The sequence below is a fragment of the Macrobrachium nipponense genome, chromosome 6 (genome assembly GCF_015104395.2).
Source record: "Macrobrachium nipponense isolate FS-2020 chromosome 6, ASM1510439v2, whole genome shotgun sequence".
Lineage (NCBI taxonomy): Eukaryota > Metazoa > Arthropoda > Malacostraca > Decapoda > Palaemonidae > Macrobrachium > Macrobrachium nipponense.
This window is the reverse complement of record NC_061108.1, coordinates 56,229,003-56,246,340: the sequence shown is the minus strand read 5'-3', so window position 1 is coordinate 56,246,340 and position 17,338 is coordinate 56,229,003. Positions and strand designations below refer to the sequence as shown.

The 17,338-nt window shown below is 38.8% G+C and overlaps 1 protein-coding gene across 1 annotated transcript in view; it reads right to left on the bottom strand.

Annotated features, from left to right (window-relative positions):
* Window positions 1-17,338, bottom strand: part of LOC135216266 (signal recognition particle receptor subunit alpha-like) — a gene marked incomplete in the record, with an annotated part of 156,351 nt that overhangs the window by 67,152 nt on the left and 71,861 nt on the right. Inside the window, 2 exon segments of the mRNA XM_064251431.1 lie at window positions 1,509-1,584; window positions 16,208-16,336. Of these exon segments, the coding sequence (XP_064107501.1) occupies window positions 1,509-1,584; window positions 16,208-16,336 (205 nt within the window).

Genomic DNA, 17,338 nt, shown 5'->3' with positions numbered 1-17,338 from the left:
ATTAGGCGTTTCATAGAGTTTTATATAGGAAAATGTGTGCAATTTCATGTAGAATACAACAAAATATAATTGAAGGTTGTAGCTTTTCTCATTTTTGAAATATTTGCATATAAAAAATATATAAAAAAAATTAGACATTCGGTCAACTTTAACTCGTCCGCAATGGTCGAAAACTACAATTGTAAGCTAAAATTCTTACAGTATAGTAATATTCAATCATTTACCTTCATTTTGAAACAAATTGGAAGTCTCTAGAACAATATTTAGATTTATGGTGAATTTTTGGGAAAAAAAAAATTTTACGTCTGCGCGTTACGAATTCTTGCATTATTTTGTGATAATATTTTCTCTGTGTTGCTTTGATCATTTTACAATGTGTTATATACTAAATTGATTGCAATTTAGTATACAAAACAATGAAAAAAATTAACTCATTAGCTTTAACCGTTTTGCTCACAGCGTGATTTGAATACAATTATATATGAAATTTTGTTTTTGCGCTATCATACATTGCATTATTTATATATGATAACGATTTTTTTTTTCACTTCTGATGATTGCATACTAAACTTCAGGCAATAACAAAAAAAGGAGCCAAAAATGATCTCTTAATCTTGAAAACTAAGCGAGCTGTGATTTTTAAAAAAAAAAAATTTTTCCGCTTCCTCGTTCACTCCGAGACCCCCTCAGCATACGGGAGACGATTTTCGTTATACCCCTTCAGCGTAGAGGGTTAATATACCAAGGGGTTGCTGTTGGTTTTTGTTCATCTTTTACAATAGTATGTCAGTTGTAAATGTAATTTTGCAAAGAAAAGTGCAAAAAAATATTAGAAAAACATGTTCCAAATAAAAAGTTACTGAATCTTCGTTCTCGGTACATTTACATAAATATTTTTCAACAAATATGCAAAGAATTTGTTCCTCATTTTATTTATTATCTGTTTTGATATTGTGTGAGCTGTAATTATAATTTTACAAATAAAATTATTTATTATAAGAAAAAGGTATGGACATTTTCTAGAATATTTTTCTTTCACCATGTGCATTTGTATATCTTCCTCTTTCCATTGATGATTTTTTTTTTTTTTTTGGCCAACCTCAAAAGTTTTGCCGGCATGGGGTGCTGCATATTGGTATATTACCCCGGCTCCTATGGGTTAAGAAAAATATCTTTACTCTGATTTTTTAAATGAAAGCATTATCTTTAAAAAGATATACTATAACAAATATCAATATTAATCCACTTATCAATTATTATTTTTAAGTAACAGATACACAACTAACAATGAGAGAGAGAGAGAGAGAGAGAGAGAGAGAGAGAGAGAGAGAGAGAGAGAGCAGACGAGAGAGAGAGAGAGTAGAGATATAGAGCGAGATAGAGAGAGGTAATCAGAGAAAGGAGAGAGAGAGAGAGAGAGAGAGAGAGAGAGAGAGAGAGAGCTGTATGTATATGCATATTCTTAAAAACAAGCATTTTCATAATTAAAGTAGCTGTAATAATCTCACCTGATGACTTTTTGACTGAAGACTCTTTTTCAGAAGGAATATCCATGTCCTTCAGGTTTCCAGACAGTGTACCAATCTGTGTATTTTAATAAGATAAAACTTTATCATTACTAAATTAAGTTCACACCATCACAAAACTATAACACTGACATGGCTAACTTCCAGCAATACATAAGATTCCGAACACTTTGTCAAAATTAAGAAAAATAAAATGTGGGAGTCAGGTAGCTTCATTTGTTGCATGCACACAGGACTCTATGGTACCTGGTAGTTAACTGAATCATTCTTTGTGTATTTGCCAGTTGGCCAACAGCTCCCAATAGATTCCAAGACTTTTCAAACTATCCAGGATTACTGTACTGTGTCATTTTCTTATTTTATTCAAGTCTAATTTTATAAATTTTATAACATTATGTAATAATGATACTAAGGTTTTCACAGCAACCCTTACTCAGTTTCATGACTGTAGGTAGTTACAGAAGTTTCTGCAAGTACTACTTACACTAATTTGCATACCAGTACTTAGTTCTTAAAGGTATTCAATGTTGTTTCATTGTTATGTACAGTTTTTACAAGAATTACTAATTTAAAATGCAACTGCCAGTGTCTTAACTTGTAATACATGGTTAGCTTGTTGGTAACCAACTGTGCTTTAAAAATTTTTTTTAAAGGATTATCATACTACAATCTTTGTTCACATATAAGATTCTCCCAAATTTAGGGAACACATTCTGGAAAAAATAATAAATGCCCATTTTTCATAGCTTTCATAGTCCTTCCCATGAAAGGTTATTTTGAGGTTTCTTACCTTTTTCACTCCAATCTCAAAATTCATCATAAATATGTAACTTACATGATGACAGAAATCTGTCTCGCCAATCTATAAAACTTCTTTTCCCTTTCCAACACATGTGTTTCACTAATATATTACACCATTATTGTTCTATCCCAAACATGTACATTACTAATATATCACTCCATTGCTGTTCTATATCTTATATGGTACAATATATGAAAACACCATAATTAAAATTATAGAAACAAATAACAATCTTTCACTGGAAAATGCCCTCTCTATCACAGATGAAGCATCAGCATCCCCCCAAGACCTATCGGAGGGGGGCTGATGGACTACTGACCTCCCCTCCCTCCCTAGTGTCTCCGGTGGAAGATAGCTCCTCAGTCAAGATCACCAGATCTTGTGAGTCTTACGACCCCAGTATCTCTCCCCAAAACCGCCCATGGTGGATAATGATGATAATGATCATGATTAGATAGGCAGATGGCAGACACAAGCCACTAGGAAAAAGAAAAGACCCACTCACTTGCCCACTGGACTGAACTCCAACAAAGGTGAATCACCCTGCCTGAAACCTGAGAAGAGATGTCATGTTGTGATTCACAATTTGTGCTCATCTGTGAAGCTAGATGCCATAGTAGGGAGAGCAAAGTTTCTCAATGACTCCAACCCTCTTATCTCCCATGCAAAATTAAACAAAGTGGCTTACAGAATTACCTGAATATTTTGCCACCTCAATATTCTTAAAGGTATTGAATATGTATAAAAGTCTCAAGATACAACCTAATCCAGAACCAACAGCCCTGGGGAACTTTCAGACTCCTCCTTGCATGGATATAGTCACAGGCTCACGGTCAACTGCAAGTGCCAGCCAACCTTCCACAGTGAGTGACTGCCCACCCCCGCTGGTCAACCTCTCATCCACCTAAGAGACCAACTCATTCATTTATCAATGCATATCAAGAGTAGCCATGGATAAATTTGAATAATAATTTTCTCTCTTTCTCTCTTTACCGAGATGAGGAAGAATTCATGGTACATGTATATGTTTATTATTATTTTAAAATACAGGCAGTCCCCGGGGTTACGACGGGTTCGGCTCACGACGTTCCAAGGTTAAGGCGCTTTTCAATTATATTCATCAGAAATTATTTCCAGGATTACAACGCCTACAGTGCTCATCTGGCAGAAGAAATGGCACCAAAAATGAAAAATAATCAATATTTGAAGTTTTTTTGGATGAAAAATGCAATAAGTAAGGTTTTCTTAGGAATTTTGATGATGCTCCGGCTTAAGACGATTTTCGGGTTACAATGCGTCTCTAGAACGGAACCGCCGTCGTAACCCGGGGACCGCCTAATCATTTTCTCTCTTTACTGAGATGAGGAAGAATTTATGGTACATTTATATGTTTATTATTATTATCAAATATACATTAATAATAATAATATGTGTTTCACATTTCTGCAGTCTACTTTGCTGCAGATTTTTGTGGAATACAGCAGTCCCTGGTTATCGGCGGGGGTTCCGTTCTCAGCCGGGTGCTGAGAAACGAAAATCGCCATTAACAGAAACTCTGTAATTTATGGCACCTTGGCCCAAACTCGGCAGTTTATGGTACTTACGGCGCCGGGTTTCAGTTAATGGCGCCTGTGTTAGGTATGTTATGGCACCATAACTCTATTACCAACACCTTATGGCACCGATAACCAAAACTCGGCCCTTATGGCGCTGATATCTGGAACTCGGCCCTTATGGTGCCAATAACCGAATCTCGGCCCTTATGGCGCTTGTCTAGCCCCATTACATCAGCACTTTAAAGGCGCCACCATTCACCGAGACCATGAATAACTGGGGACAGCCTGTGCATGATTCACTTTCTCACAGAGAACTTTCACTCATTTGCAGATTTTTTCTATTGACCGTAACTCTAAAATTATTACTAATTTGCTTTTTTTTGTAAAGCAACTCTACTTATTCACTAATTACTGAATTTTTTCATATTGTACATATGACTAAATACTGATTTTTATGATAAGAATGATTTACAGCATATTTATACTAATGCAGTTATGCATCAATTAAGCTCATTCCAGGTTGGGCTCCATACTGAGCATAATAGGCGTCTGATTCTCTCTCTCTCTCTCTCTCTCTCTAAAGGTAATGTAAGATGTATTTTAAATGATGTTGCTGTAAAGATTTTTGATGATGGAGCATACTGTAATATTTTTAACATATATTCACTAATTATTTTCATTTTATTTTCCAGTAAAGCAGACTAGAAAATAAAATGAAAATAATTAGCAAATATCTTAAATATTGTACAAAATGTTTAATCGTAAAGAACTTTACAGTAATATTTCAAATATATCTTATATTACCCATAGAGAGAGAGAGAGAGAGAGAGAGAGAGAGAGAGAGAGAGAGAGAGAGAGAGAGAGAGAGAGAGAGAAAATCGTATACCTATTATGCTCAGTCAGGGGCCAAACCTGGAGTGAGCTTATTATGTAGATACATAACTATAAGTATGCTGTATGTCTTTGTTTTCATAAAAATCAGTACAGGTGGCCTTCGGTTAGCGGCATGGGTTCCGTTCCTGGCCACTCACGCTAAGAGATTTTCGACGCTAAGCGATTTTAAAGCCTACGGCCGCTGCACACCTTCTTCCGAAACTCTAGACCAGTCAAAGGCGCCGTAATCCCACAATGGCGCAATAAGTAAAATTATATTTATGCAGTATAGTACTATAGAATTTACTGTACAGTAGTACTGTATAGTACATTATAGCATTATAAATACTGTAAAGTGAAAAAAAGCCTAGTTTTAATCCTTTGGGTGTCTAGAGTATGTAAAGATATAAGGTTTATACAGTGTACAGGTAACTGTAGTGCTCAAGCTATGATAATTCGTCTTATGATAGTCCGATTTTATGAGACCAAATTACAATAGCCTAACTTTATCCATCTTCTAATTACATAAGTTCAATACCAGCAAAAGAGAACGATGAAAGTATGGTTTTAACGTTATACTCGTTGCGTGAACGTGTACAGCCATGAACAACCGAACGAGAAACAACTTTTTTTTTCTAAATGCAACAGAATTGGATAACATCAATTTGGCTTGTATTTCAATCATCGTACTACAGTACACTATTACCGTAGTTGTTATAAATGGCTTTATGTATAGAATAGAACTGAGATATCTTAATGTAATAACTTTATTCGCTATAGATCAAAGATCAATCAGGAAATATAGGTATTTTTAAATTTAAACCTAGTTATAACTGAAGCTGAGAAAACTGTTCAAGCTGCTAATGACTATTATCGTACATCGGCAACAAGGATAAAACTCCAGTAAACGTATGCCATCAAACACAACCGTAGAATGCATTTTACTGTTGGTTTCACGCCGATATAAGATAAATAACGTAAAGTTCGTATTACAATTATATTAAGGAAAATTGCGAACAGAATCACATAATTTTTTTTACGCAATAAACATGCCGCCAACGTAATCTGTTAACGAAAAAAAATAGTAGTTCACATTCACAACGAGACATTCAATTCATATTTCCACCTAAAAACACGTTGCATAAGGAAAAATAACCTTGTCTCATATAAGTCAAGTATCTAGATATGTATTCGTTTATGCTAACTAGAAGCAAGAGAATTCGCTCAGAATTGCGTTATGGCGAAACAAACTCATATTCGCCATCAGCTGATTTCAAACCACAACATTGGCTGCTCCGCGGAATACTGGCTTAGATTTGCTGTAGTATTTTATAATACAATAATATGAGAATACATACAATATTATTGGATACAGTGAAGTAATGTATAACTTTTTAAAGGATTTATGGAAACGATGCATAATTAATAAAATAACACCATGCATTTTTCGGAAAAGTGGCGGACAAAAACGAACATAAAAAAACATCCCCTGACAACGTGGAGTGTAGTTACATAGGATGCCTTAATTTGTGTCATATTTATGTACAAAAATAAAAATACCCTATACGTAATATATTTTCATACATATTTTAAATATAAAAGCATAAAAATTAAAAAAAAAATTGACACATCGATCGCTAAATTTGCACTCGTTTTAACTATATTTTCAGAAGAGCGGCAGACGGCGGCTTACAAGAACGAACATGAAAAAATGTTATTGTTATAATACAATTAAGTTTGTTCATACTTACCTGGCAGATATATATATAGCTGTATTTTCTGAAGTCCGAGAGAATTTAAAAATTCGCGGCACACGCAGTGGGCGGCCAGGTGGTAGTACCCATTCCCGCCGCTGGGAGGCGGATATCAGGAACTATTCCCATTTTCTATTCATATTTTATCAGTGCCACTGTCTCCTGAGGGGAGGTGGGTGGGCACTTTAATTATATATATCTGCCAGGTAAGTATGAACAAACTTAATTGTATTATAACAATAACATTTTGTTCATGAAACTTACCTGACAGATATATATATAGCTGAATCCCAGCCTTTAGGATGGTGGGGAAGAGACAGAATAGGATTTTAGGGAAACTAAATTAAGTAGATGATATACATCTTGGTTCCTGACCTGTTAGCATAGCCGACTTCGTGATTACTGTCACCAAAGTCTGCTTCTGCGTTACCAGAGTTGCCAGCAAGGTAGAGACCTGTAATGCTGGTGCGCTCTAGATGATCTGTCAACGGGGGCATGACCACAATGTGACTAGACCATATGACCATACTTCTGAGGGCACCGAAGCTAAAACCACCACCTGACCTAACCTATGAAAGTTAGTTCCATAACTTCTAGGCTAAAGAAAAGGAACGCGCCTCAAGCGACCAACCCTTCAAAGTTAAAAGCACACCTATCCCTTTTCTATAGGATAGGATTCGTGTTGCTTCGTGCACCCCATAATATATCTACGGATATGTATGGTCCTAGCGACTTACGGATCTGAAATGTCGTCTTCACATCCCGTCGGGAGTGTGAAGCGAACACAGAGTTGCTTCGCTAAAGCGTGGCACTCAGGATTGTTACTGAGTGTCATGCTCTGTTGAAATGCTTCCGAGGCCGCGCCCTCACCTCCCTTGAGCATTCATATTAAGAAAAAATCTCAAATCTTTATGCAAACATAATGAATGAGACCTCTTAAAAGAACTCCTTGGCTATATCCAGGGTGTTTCTTGGACCTGAACCAGTCTGGTCTTTTTACGGAACACCGTAGATTGTCGGGAGTGTGAAGCGAACCCAGAGTTGCTTCGCTAAAGCGTGGCACTCAGGATGTTACTGAGTGTCATGCTCTGTTGAAATGCTTCCGAGGCCGCGCCCTCACCTCTTGAGCATTGATATTAAGAAAAAATCTCAAATCTTTATGCAAACATAATGAATGAGACCTCTTAAAAGAACTCCTTGGCTATAATGCCAGGGTGTTCTTGGACATGAACCAGTCTGGTCTTTTTACGGAACACCGCAGATTGTCCGTTGACCTTGACTTTCTATAGTTTTATCAAGATAAAACTTGAGAGACCCTACAGGGCACAGGACTCTCTAATGCCCTTGCCCAATAATTTGTGCCATACCCTTGGTCTCCAAGCCTTCGGTCAAGGGAAAGGGTTAGACAGGTTTTCGTTCTTATCACGAACGGAAGGCTTAGAGGACAGACCGCATTATGTCCTTTAAAAGCCAAAACCTTTGATGATGGCTAAAACCTCACTAACCCTCCTTGCCGCGGCTAGAGCGGTTAGAATATTAGCCTTTCTGGTCACGTGTATTAAGTTCGCAGAAAGGATAGGTTCGAAATGCTTTGGCATCAGAAACTCAGACTACGTCTAAGTTCCATGCCGGAACCTTTGATCCAGAGAATTTCAAGATCTCCACGACCTCAAAGATCGTGAAGCTTTGTTGTTTGACAGAACCGAATCTCTGAGCCTAGAGGCCGTCAACAACATATTTGCATATTCTACAATAGTTAGGACTTCTATCTTATCTCATACTTCATACGGAAAGATAGAACCATAACGAAATTCACAGAGGTCGAGGAGGAGGAACAGTCATTTCCCTTCACTATCTCCAGAAACGGCCCCCTCCGATTGAAAACTGAAAATAGGCAGCACTGCTTTGCCTTGGCCAAGAGACTGCCATTAATCTTGAAGATCTTATCGCTTCTCGATAGTCTGAACGCCTTCAGACTCAGAGAGGAGAGATATTAGATACTTCACTAAGTGACGATGTTAGATTACACCGATTCTCTCGGGAAGGGTCTTTGGACAATTCTCTGAATTACCTGACCTCTGTGAATCCAACCTCTTAGAGGCCAACATGTGGCGACTAAAGCTAATCCTCTAGGATCATGAATAAGGGAACAACTTAAAGAGGAAGCTCCTTCGTCTTCAATATTACGAAAAACTTAACGAAAGGACGCCCTCAGTCTCTCCTCACTTTCGACATACTTCTAAGTGAGGATTACTCAGAACGTCAGTAGTTGTTGCCTCCGATCGAGAAGACCCGCACGGACGTGCACTAGTTTAACGAACCTCTTGAGGATCGTTACGTTCCGTGCCCAAGCCCATAACCAATTCTCTCTTCTCGAGCTATGAGAGAGCTGAGAAATTATCCGAGATGATTTGGGCCACTCGATCCAAACTCACCCTTCGAGGAACTGGAGAGCCGACCAATTTGGCTTCCAATTCTTTCAGACAATGTGCCAGAACATCTGTTCTCTGTTCGGATGTCTGGCACCCTCTCGCTATCACCCGAGGTGATACTCAAGCCGTTGAGAGAAAATTAGAATTACAAGATCTTTGATGTTATTCCAATTTCTTCGTGAGGAAAATTTGTAGAGGTCTGAATTGCTGTTTATTCAGGGAAAACAAGCTTCTCCAGCGAGGAAATGGTCCCCAGCAAACTCATCCATTCCCTCACTTAGCCTGCTTCCTTCCCTAAATAAGGCTGCGCTTTGCATAAGCAGGAGAGCATTATTATAGTGCTATGCCGCGGTAGATTCGTACAGAATGTTTGTTCCGTGCGGTAAACCGCACCTAACAAGTATAAGAGATATCTTGTTGAAATTTTCTAAGTAAACGGCAGGTATGATCATTCAAGATTACTAGAAATTTCCTCAACCCGAGGCTAAAATCCATGATTGTAGGGCAGAGAGACGGTTTATTCAGCCATTCCCGCAAGGGAGAGAGACGTAACCAACCGCGCATGACACCGAGCTAGCCGGTACTGCGTAGATCACAGTAACATCAGCCTTGATCATCGTCTCGCACTATGTGCCTGAGTTGGCAGCTACTCCTTTTACGAAGGGATAGGTATGAAATTATCGAGCAAAAGGAAACTCTCAAGCAGGCATATTTAAACGAAACAAAATTCGCTAAATACAGAAGCTGAGTTGGTGTTGCAGTTCAATTAGAATACTTCTCGTCTAAATCGCAATCCGTAGAATAACTAGGATATGCGCCTACCCCTCGGACAATTCAACTGCTTAGTAGAATCATGTCGCGAGGTTAATATACGTAGTATATTTATAGTATTCTGAACAACGATCTCCATCCTAAATTCTTTCCTTCAAGAAACAAAATAAGGATTGGAGATCGACCACCTTCGATCTCTATCAAAAAGAGTGAAGGAGAAGTCTTCCTCGAAGGAAAGCTTCAATGGTGAACAGAAAACTATCTGCCTGAGTTGCCAGCTACTCCCTTTACGAAGGAATAGGTATGATATTATCGAGCAAAAGGAAACTCTCAAGCAGGCCTATTTAAACGAAACAGAATTCGCTAAATACAGAAGCTGAGTTGGTGTTGTCGTAACAATACCTGAAGAGTTGTTCTTACTCCGAAAACTCTTGGAAGGTTGAAGGGAGTGTCAAATAAATACATTAGAACAACAGTTCTTTCGGCTTCTATCCGCAGAGGTAAATACGATATGCGTATATGACTTGACCCATGCGTTAGCAAAATGACGCAAAGATAAACTACGTAAGTATTGTAGTAATTTGAACATCGAATTCTCTACTACATCTTTCCTCGACGAGGAAGAGCGAAAGAAAGGAAAACGACTGTCCACGTTCTAATGAACGAGACTTTTAAAAGAACTCCTTGACTCTTTGCCAAGACTCTTTTCCAAGAAAAGGGAGTAATATTCGAATAGAGATCATCAAGAGAGAACCGAGGATCGAAACAGACCGTTCAATGTTCTTATGATATTGGACAAAAGACTTCCTGGATAATCTACAAGTCTTTCTCTTAACCCCGGATGAGCCTCTGAAAATGAATGAGAGCTCTTCCGAAATTTGTTAATGAGTTTATCCGCTTAAACGATAAAAACGTTAAAATCTATGTCAATGAGAACTACCCCATTTATGAGGGGTCCCCCACTTGAATGACAATGGGGAAAGCGTCCTGACTTGACAAAACTATTAGCACTTTGCTAATAGGGGAAAACCCTTTAACATGACCGAAAGTCACCCAGGAATCCGAGTATATAATCTTCCCGATTCTCAAAGAAATCGATGAAGAGGAGAGGGATCGAAGAAAAAATTCGGGTATATCTCTCCGCTAACTCCGAATCCTTTTAAAAATTTCTGTAAAGAAATGTCCTCAACAGCAAATAAGACGCCTTCAACAAGTCTTTACTCTCGCCAAGCGTCTTGCCGAGCTTCCACCGAAGCGTCCTGGCGAATGTCCACAAAAGCGTCCTGCTGAGCGTCCTCAAAAGCGTGCTGGAAATAGCGTCTGCTGAGCGTCCTCAAAAGCGTCCTGCCGAGCGTCCTCAAAAGCGTCCTGCTTAGCGTCCTGGAAAGCATCCTGCTGAGCGTCCTCAAAAAACGTCCTGCTTAGCTACGAGCGTGTCTGAGCAGAGAACACCAAGTCTTCTGAACGACGTTTCAGAGAGGAACTCGTTGAGCGCCTTGATGCATGCAAGGCCCGCCAAGAGGTGTCCTGGCGAGCGACCTTGCCAACATCTCAATGTTATGACGAACCGCGTTTTGCGTATGACATTGAATATTTTTAAGGGACGTCCTCATGCGAGTCTCCATGGAGAGCCGCACGCTGCTCTGAAGAGTGTGAACACTAAAGGAAGACGTATGGCTTTCGTCTTCCGCAAAGTGCTTGCCGAGCGTCCTGGAGAATGTCTCTACTTATAGGACGTCGAGCACCTCCAAAAGCTTCCTCACGTCTAAATTGCCCTTCTTATGCCGACCAGAGACATAAGTTGTTTGACTGTGCAAAGCAGCTTGCCGGTCGTCAAACTTATGAGCTTGCTTTTTCGAAGTAAAGCGAACATTACATAACGTATACGGAGCGCCATGAGGAGAGGAGACGAATACTGAGTTGCTCCTCCAAAAGGTGGAATCAAGAATGTCCTTGATTACCAAACTTCTTTTGGAATGCTAGCGAGGTTGAAACAGCTCTAACTTCATGAGCGTTCACTCGCAGGAGGCTCAAATCATCTTCTGGCAAGATGAATGAACCTCCTTAATAAAATGTATAAGTGATATATACATGAGCGTTCATATACATGAGCGTTCACTCGCAGGAGGCTCAAATCACTCTTCTCGCAAGATGAATGAGCCTCCTTAATAATGTATAAATAATGTATACATGAGCGGTCACTCGCAGGAGGCTCAAAATCACTCTTCTGGCACAAGAATGAATGAAGCCAGCCTTTAATATTGTAAATAAATGATGTATACATGAGCGTTCAACCGCGCAGGAGGCTCAAATCAACTCTTCTGGCAAGATGAATGAGCCTCCTTAAATGTCCCTTAGGAAAAGAGCCAGTGCATTCTTCTAAAAGGGAAAATGTGGTCTCTTTACTCTTTCATCCTCTCGTGACGAGAGAGAGGACGTGAAGCGTCCTCTTCTCTAAAGCTTCTTTAGGGGGCGCGAGTCCTTCCGAGAACTCCAACCCCTGTGTGGGGAGGACGCCTCGGAGGACGAGAAGCAAACCTTCAAGATCTTCGTGCACGTGCACGATCTTTAGCAGCCCTGGGAAGCGTCAACAGGTTCTGCCGAAGGGACGCCAGATCGGTGGGGAGCCCCGTAACCCTCTTGCGGCTTTTCGACACTGCCCTCTCCCTGAGTCATGGGAGTCCGACAGAGGTCCAGGCCTAGAGGCATTATGGGGCCGATCTGACGCCCCCTCCACAACACAAGGGGCACTACACTTCACAACACTGATTGGAGAGCGAGCACTTTAGTCTAAGATTACTTGATGTAATCCTCTAGCAGACACTTCTTCTATGCCCGTAAGCCATACCACAGGGTTAGGCAAAATAAAATCTACAGGAGGTTAGAAGGTTCATTATTTCTAACTTCTGTTTACTGTGGAGGAAAACTCCTGATTCTAACACGCTCTAAAATGCGTAAATGAATCCTCCTTCTTCCGTAATCAGTCACTACATTACACTAATTACCTTATGCAAAGAAAACATGTAAACGTCATATATACTAAGCGAGTGTCTACCGAAAGTTCCGGTAGCCTCACCTTACCATGCAGACAACAAAGTCTGAAACTAGGCTAACTAGCTTCAGACATCAAATGCAATGAAAAAATTTACGATAGCGTATGCCTAGCCACAAATCCAAGTTAATAATCGAAAGAATAATTAGGATACTTAAGTGGCTAATGAAGTTTTTCAAAATCCTAGGCGGAGGTCTGTAAACAGTTGTTTACCAACCGGCGACAGAAAAAAATATGAATAGAAAATGGGAATAGTTCCTGATATCCGCCTCCCAGCGGCGGGAATGGGTACTACCACCTGGCCGCCCACTGCGTGTGCCGCGAATTTTTAAATTCTGTCGGACTTCAGAAAATACAGCTATATATATATCTGTCAGGTAAGTTTCATGAACAAAACATCTTATTTGACAACGTGTAGGGCAGTTTCAAAAGTTGCCTTTTCATCATATTTCTGCACAGAAATAAAAATACCCTATACGTAATACATTTTCATACACATTGTAAACATAAAAGCATGAACATTTATAAAATCGACACATTGATCGCTAATTTGCACTTTTTTTAACTATATTTTCGGAAGAGCGGCAGGCGGCGGCTCACAAGAAAGGACATGAAAAAACATCGCATTTGATAACGTGAAGGGCAGTTTCAAAAGCTGCCTTTGTATCATATTTCTGTGCAAAATAAAAATGCCCTTTACGTAATACATTTTCATACACATTTTAAACATAAAAGCATGAACATTTATAAATCGACACATCCATAGCTAAATTTGCACTTATGTAACTTGATATTTTTGGTATAGAACAGTGTCAGAGGCATATATTTTACCCTAATACCTATGAAATAACTCTCCATAAAATTTGTTAATATAATTTGCATAACCTCTATGATCTGAACGGCATTTCTACAAATGTATGAACTTGTTAGACAACGGCGCTAGCGGCACTGGTAACTGAAAATTGTGCCGTAAAAATACCTTTAAATACCTTATTTTTTTAATGAATAATTTTGACAAGCCGTAAAACCGATTCGCCGCTGAGCGATTGTGCCGTTAACCGCGGGCCTCCTGTATTTAGTCACATACACAATAAGACAAAATATAGTAATTAGTGAATAAACAGTGTTGTTATACAAAAAAAAAAAAGCAAATTAGTGATAATTCTGATAAGATCAATACTTCAATGCTCTGAGAGACAATGGCTTATGTAAGAGATTTACCTAATTTACATTAAATACTTTATAGATATTTTGCTGTTTACATTGATATTCTAAAAATGAGTAAATCATTGTTATAAGCATTTTAGGGGGGCATATACAGGCAGTCCCTGGTTACCGACAGGGGTTCCGGTCCCGGGAGCTTGACGGTAACCAAACTTAGTCTCGCTAACCAAAATTCAAAAGTCTACTGGTGCCACAATCCATATTTACGACACCCTAGACTGGTTAATGATGCCTTAGACAATGTCACAGCCAGATATTTTGCTTATGGTAAAACTGACATGGGTGCCTCGAACCTTCAAGAAGGATGTCTAGCCACTCTCCCACATGATACTGGATAGCACATCGAGGCCATCAGGGAGAGCCAACCCACACTTTCATCAAATGTGCACTCTTGTCCCTGACACAAAAAAAACACACACAATGCAGGTCTATAGGAATGTGGGACAGGAGACAAACTTGCTGCAGGGTCTCTCTATCTTTGTCTGACTACTACATAAAATCAGATTCAAGGTTCTCTTCCCTCACTACCAAAACAAACACTGGAAAGGGAGGGGAAGGTAAAAGACACACACACATGGGTACCATGCAGTGCCTTGAGAGAGAACAGAGGTGCTTGACACGATTCTTTAAACTAAAATAACGAGGAGCACAAACTCCAAAAGCAAAGGAAAATTAACAATGATACACACATAGGAAGAAGTCATGTGATTCGTGCTCCTCAACACAGTTATGCACTAACTTTCTCAACAAAAAAAAGAGGGGGGGCCAAGGTGACATATAAAAAACAATGGACTGCACACTAAGTTAATGTCAAAGGGAAAAACACTTGTGGAGACATGACCTGATGCTAAATGCATGAAGGGCACACACCCTACAGACACAAAAATAAAGCAAAGTGAAAATGGGTGACAATTAAGTGTGCATGGACAAGCAGACACGGCTGCTAGCATGATGAAAGGGCCAGGGCTAACTACAGGTTGCAGATGACTGTCAGCCTAACCAATAGTAATTTGTTTTTAACGATGAATCAGTAACAGCCGAAGCACACTAAGCACGAGTACTCCACATATGAAAAAGTAGGTTCGTATTCATGTTGGAAAAAATAATTCTTTGTGGGGCACCATTTTCAGTATGTTTTAAATACAAGTTATCTATTTTCATTTGGGGAATATTTTTATGAGCAAGAGCAAGTGCCATCTATGTAGCATTTTCAGTACTATAACTTATCAATATTTAGTACCATATACCTTTTTTTTTTACCTGGAAAACAAACAAGTTATTTGCTTTAACCATCTTCAAATAGGTTTTTTCAAAATGATGTAACAGATCAGGTTTAGACCAATTTGTCTAGGATCTCCAGTGGATTGGAGTGAATATATTCCTTGTTTTATAGATTATAATCTTTAGTTTGCCATTATTTCCCTTACTTTATATATGCAACTTGTTAGAGATAAGGGTATACAGTCTGATGAACTACTGTGATCTTTTGCCATGGTTTGTTACTGATGCAAAGATGACACTCCCATCCTTTACTTCCGGGAAGGTAGAGATGTTTTGGTTCTTTCAAATTTGGCACTACCTTGACTCTGAGCTCAGCCATTACAGGAAGAGAGGGCTAATAGTCTTTCAGCTATAAAATATTGGCACTTTTTTCAATTTATACTCTCATACTAATTAGTTCAATAAAGCACCAAAATTTGTCTCACTGGCCATACATTACAGTAATATCACATTCCAAGTGTTTTCCAAGCATATCTGATAATGCACATAGAATATGAACTCTTTGACCAATATGAACTCTTTGGCCAATACATATTCAGGCTTATCCAGATGCTCTTGCATCTGATCCATAATTTTAAAAAATATTGTGCATTTAACAATTATTCTACTATAATCTGACATTACAAGTTCATATCACCAGCATGGGTGAACTGATGAAAATGGAATTTGGAAAATAATTCAGCGGTAAACTGTGTGATGTATACGGATCAGGATTTGCTCAATAAGAAAGCTTATAAAGCTTACTGGTGAAATTAAAATTTTTTCCTTATTAAAACTGGTATATACTGTATAGTACCATATGTCCTATTTGCCACCAAATATGAACACATAAAATAGTTTCGACCTTTCATGATTTCCTGTACAAATATAAGCAGTATATGATAATGGCAATTAAGCATAGAAAATTCATGAGAAAATTTACTAGCACATATTTACCTGAGATTGGTCAGGAAGAAAATCAGGACGAAAAGAGGATATCCCAGAATTAGAAGAAGGAACTTTTGATGAATAATCTAGACTCTTTGAATCTTTCCCATCAAGATCCCAGACAGTTGCTTCCTTTCCCTGAAAAATAAGATATCAGCTATCACATGTGGGTTTGCAGATAATATTTAAAGCTATAGCAAGCAAGGGGTATATATCAACATGAATGGAAACAATATCACATATATAGACTCATTATTATTTAGTGGTATACTAACACCAACAACAAGGTATAAATTTCCATAACAGACTCTATTAGTATCTGGATACTAACCTACTCTTCAAGATAGCTTATATCTCTGTGCCAATAGGCAAGTTGGCATTCAAACAAAAGAAGGAAATTCCTTGGCTGATCTGTATGACTGTTATGGAGGAGTTATGATGGTAGTTTATATTTGACAACGTCTCTGAGGGTTGCGTGAGAGAGAGAGATTGGTGGAGGAATACATGGGAGTGGTTTGATGGTGGTTGTTAGTGTGTGTCTGTTGTGGTGATCATTGTGCTATCAGTGGCGAGCGTCGGGAGAAGTGAGGGTGTCTGGGAGCAGAGCTGGTGCTGGTCAGAATTTTTGGTAGCAATATTATTGATGGGCAGTTATTTTGTGGTTCTTGAAGCTGTTGTTTGAATTTTTGTTGGTATTGTATGTTTGAAGGTTGCTATGACTGTGTTGTTGAGTTTGTTTGTGAGTTCTGCTGGGTTGTAGATGAGTTGTTGGAGTTGTGAGTTGCTGAGTGTTGTTGTTGTGGTTGTGCAGTGGTCTTTTGTTGCATAGTTATTGAATTGTTGTGTGGTTGTTGTCCTTGTTCGATTGATTGTGTTGTGTTACAACAGCTAACCTAGCCTAGCCTAGCTATATATCCAGCGGACAGCGGTGCACTTGTTCCCTGAGTCTGAGGTGAGTGTTTGTGTTTTGAGTTTTTTTGTTTCAGCTCTAATCAGAATTCTCCCTTTCAGCCATATAAGTTGTGGGGAGGTTGAGAAAGTCAACTTTACCAGTAGGCAAGTAGTATAAAAATACAGTAATGAATTTCATGAAAATTTTCATTATTGGAACGAATCTTGCCTAATGTTACAGATTGCTGA